Source organism: Girardinichthys multiradiatus, chromosome 23 (assembly GCF_021462225.1).
Source record: "Girardinichthys multiradiatus isolate DD_20200921_A chromosome 23, DD_fGirMul_XY1, whole genome shotgun sequence".
Taxonomy (NCBI): domain Eukaryota; kingdom Metazoa; phylum Chordata; class Actinopteri; order Cyprinodontiformes; family Goodeidae; genus Girardinichthys; species Girardinichthys multiradiatus.
The window spans coordinates 34,541,731-34,545,550 of record NC_061815.1 but is presented as its reverse complement, the minus strand read 5'-3'; the positions used below and the strand labels follow the sequence as shown (position 1 = coordinate 34,545,550).

General features: G+C 32.3%; 1 protein-coding gene across 2 annotated transcripts; it reads left to right on the top strand.

The window, feature by feature from the left end:
• The first annotated feature begins 252 nt into the window (after positions 1 to 252).
• Positions 253 to 3,582, top strand: LOC124860822. Of its 2 annotated transcripts, none has more exons than XM_047354410.1 (6): positions 253 to 338; positions 1,332 to 1,658; positions 2,332 to 2,688; positions 2,780 to 2,905; positions 2,993 to 3,039; positions 3,210 to 3,582. In XM_047354410.1, the coding sequence occupies exons 1-6, from the start codon at positions 293 to 295 to the stop codon at positions 3,231 to 3,233; spliced, it is 927 nt and encodes a 308-aa protein (XP_047210366.1). In that variant the 5' UTR covers positions 253 to 292; the 3' UTR covers positions 3,234 to 3,582. The 2 variants fall into 2 exon arrangements, with proteins under 2 accessions (XP_047210366.1, XP_047210365.1); XM_047354409.1 differs by having other exon boundaries at positions 3,161 to 3,580.
• Positions 3,583 to 3,820: the final 238 nt, after the last annotated feature.

Genomic DNA, 3,820 nt, shown 5'->3' with positions numbered 1-3,820 from the left:
GGCGTGTTTTTGTGTGTTTATTAGTGCTGTAAAAATAAAAGATCGGACAAAAATTTTTTTTTTTTAATCCCTCCTACTTTTTTGAGGTTTATGCTGATTTTAAGAAATGGTTGCCATTGTTATTTTGGCACTATGGTCACAGAATCATCGGTTTTTTGATTGTTTTAAATTTGAGTCAACATTACTTTCTGTAAGAGTTAGGCAGGAAGTACACTGATTCGTCAGCATCTGTGTAAAATTAACCCACTTCCTTCTGTCTTTTAAGTATCACAGTGTTAAGACTTGTGTCAAGATGCTTTTATTTTGGGTCACTCTACTTGTTCTTCTTTGTCAAGGAAGTAAGTATTGTTTTCTCTATTTATAAAACACAATTTAACCTTTTGTATCTTGCATAAAAAACTTTACTTGCAGCTTTTTATTTATTGTTGCATTGGTGCTGGTACTGAATGTAGATTTCCTGCAGTCTGAAGTTACAGCACACTTTGTCAGAAAGTTTTTTTGTCACAGAAAACAAAAAAAAATTGTATTTTCTTGATGGTTTGATAACATCAGCAGCTCTTCTTCTAAAGTCAAATTTCACCCCCACAGTGATGATATATTTGGGTTCTTTAAATAAAACAGGATACTCAAAAAAAAAAAAAAAACCCATGGATAAATTTTATAGGATTCAATATTTTATCTGCTTACTGTAGAGTCCTTAGCCTATAATATTTTTATAAAACAAATTCTGAAAATAAACATTACCCACAACTTCTTTTAGAGTCGTTTATTAGCTGTCATTGAGGTGGAAGGATAATTTTTAGATCATGTGTAGGCATCATGTGTAGGCTGGTAGTTTATTTCGGAGCTGAGTTGTTTCACACCTCAAGCATTATGCATTGGAGCTTTGATCCTGTTTGCGTGTGAATTAAAGTGGTGATTAATAACAATGTCAAAAAGACATCAGATGTCAGAAAAAACATAAATATAGCATCAGATATATTAATTAAAGCCTAGTACATTTGTTCTTTGCGAATTACATGCATTGAACATCAGCCTCACTATGCCAGGAATTGCTCTTTGATTCTATTTCTAAGAAAGCCAATCAGATGCCTTTGAAAATGTGGATTACGAAACATCTCACTTTGACTTAAATGTCAAATGCTTCAATGAAGACAGTGTGAATATGCCTTTTTTATGGGCCACACTGTTTTTCTTTCATGAAGGATGTAAGTGCTACATGAAGTGAAATGTCATATTTTCTGTAAAATCTCATTTTGGCTGCCTAGCTTTTATTATATAATTTTGTTCCATGGCTTTTTCTTATGTTAAACTTTTCATTATTATTGCAGATACCTTTGTTCCTGTCGTCACAGTTCAACTGGGACAACCTGTAACTTTGACATGTTTATTTACTGAGACGATTCAGAGCATCGGTTCGCTTCACTGGTACAGGCAGACAACAGGAGATACTTTAAAATTAATTTCAATGCTGCGTCAGAATACAAACCCCATTTATGGACCAGGATTTTCATTCCCAAGTTTCCACACAACACATGACAACAAAATGTGCAATCTGTCAATCTTGAAGACGACTACAGAAGATGAGGGAATGTATCATTGTGCTAACATTAACTGGCTTGAATCTACATGGAGCGGGATTTATTTATTATTAAAAGGTAATTATGTAACCCAGTTACAACTCGTTTATCTCTTAAGACTGAAAAGCATAAAAATTTATATACACAAACATATATACATATGCACATACATTATATATATATATATATATATATACTGAACCTGATTTAATTTACACATTTAGTAAGCCATGTCTAGAGGCAGACAATTGATATATATATAGATATATTTTTTGATATTCTTAATAAAGGTCTAGCTTAATCTCTTTAAATATGTAGACATACAATTTGTGTGCCTCTAATTTGCATGTTTTTATTTTTCTTTCTACTAGTCTTTGAGATGATTCAAACAAAAACAAAAAAACCCAACATATATTAAAATGACTAGTAGTTTTTAAGATAACAATATTGGTATGTTCAGTTTTAGAAATTTAGACAATGCAATAAAAATGTATATTTTTGGCAAGATTTCTTTGTTTTGTTAAATTGCTGGATTTTTAATTTAGGCTTAAACCTAATTTGGATTTAAAACTAATTTTGTAAGTCTTCGCCATGTTTTTATCTTACATGCAATGATTGCAATAAGCTTTCACTAAAGCGTAAATAAATAAAAAATCTAAATTTGTCAAATGTTTTTGAATATTACCAATAACACACTGTGCTTTTTACGTTTTCTGGTTTAACAATAATAATAATGTATACATTTATTTAGGAAACACCGAGACAACATCAAGCTACCGTGTTGTTCAACAGGCAGCTGTTTTAGATCCATTCCATCCAGCAGACTCAGAGACTCTGCAGTGTTCACTCTTCTCTGAGCCGGAGGGAAAGAATTGTTCAGGAGATCCCAGTGTGTTCTGGTTTAGAACCACATCAGACAAGTCTTTTCCAGAACTCATCTACACTGATGGAAAAATACCTGAAAATTGTGAGAAGACATCAAACGCTCAGAAGAAATGTAGTTACAACTTCTATAAGAATGTGGCCTCCTCTGATGTTGGGACTTATTACTGTGCTGTGGCCACATGTGGACAGATATTACTCGGAAACGGAACCAAAGTGGAAATCGGTATGATTTTTGTTTGTATAGTGCTCTCAAACATGATGTCAGCTTGTCATCAGAAACAATGAAGTGTCATGATGTCTACATTTTTTTTTAGCTAATTCATCAAGGTCTGCAAAGTTGTTGGTGGTGACCACAGTGATCTGCTTGGCCATTTCTGTGATAGTGAATATTGTTTTAATCTGTTGTGGAACTCAAAGAACATCACGCATAAACTTTACAGGTAAATATTGATCAACTAAAGAGAAAAGAAAAAAGGAAAAATCAGGATGGTTTCAGAATCCAAACTGCTTTTGAATCATGTGTTTAGAAAGCTGCTCTTCACAAGTACAGTACACGAGCCAACCAGATGGTATTGTGAGTAATCACCTCTAATTGTCTACTTAGTTTGTTAATTGAAAATATAAAAAACACAAAACAGGATATAACAAAATGACTGAAATTAAAATCTTGGTTCAACTTTTATGCTTCCACTCAGACAGAAGATGGAGAGCATCTGACCTATGCTGCCTTACATTTCTCTACAGGGACGACGAACAAGAGAGAGTTGAAGACTGACGAAAGCATCTATTCAAATGCCAGAGAATCAATTTCAATGCAGTGATATTCAATAAATTAGAAAATGTGTTCAGATGTGGCTCGTTTGTCAGATTTAAAGTACCCGTTGAAAATGACAGCCTTTAAGCAGGTATTAAACGTAATATTTATTAAGCCGACATTTCTGTAATAAAAATGTTTTCTTATTGTTCTGATGTAATATTCTAATGTTAAATGTCATGTTTTCATTAGCTGTAAGCAGAAAATCAATATAATTACCAGAAATAAATGCTTGAAAATATTGGTCAGTGTTTTAAAAAAATCAACAGGAAATAAGTTAACAAAATAAATGTACTTTTTAATAACAGTCTAATTCACTGAATGTGATATATGTTTATGTACATAAATTATATTTTAAGAAAGTTATTAAAACATACATACAAAACACAACGTTCTGTTAAATGTACTTATTTTACCAGATTGATGTCAAGTTTGCCCTAATTTTTGCCTAATTTACCATTTAAACCAACAAAAAGCTCTGTTGCAAGCTAACACGCACATTTTTCCCAAAGGCTGAAAATTGTACAATAAGCGTTGATGT

Coding starts and splice junctions, on each gene's coding strand:
- LOC124860822 (XM_047354409.1), top strand. CDS start 293: ATGCTTTTATTTTGGGTCACTCTACTTGTTCTTCTTTGTCAAGGAA. Junction 339..1,331: donor TGTTCTTCTTTGTCAAGGAA/GTAAGTATTGTT, acceptor TTATTATTGCAG/ATACCTTTGTTCCTGTCGTC. Junction 3,040..3,160: donor CGAGCCAACCAGATGGTATT/GTGAGTAATCAC, acceptor GCTTCCACTCAG/ACAGAAGATGGAGAGCATCT.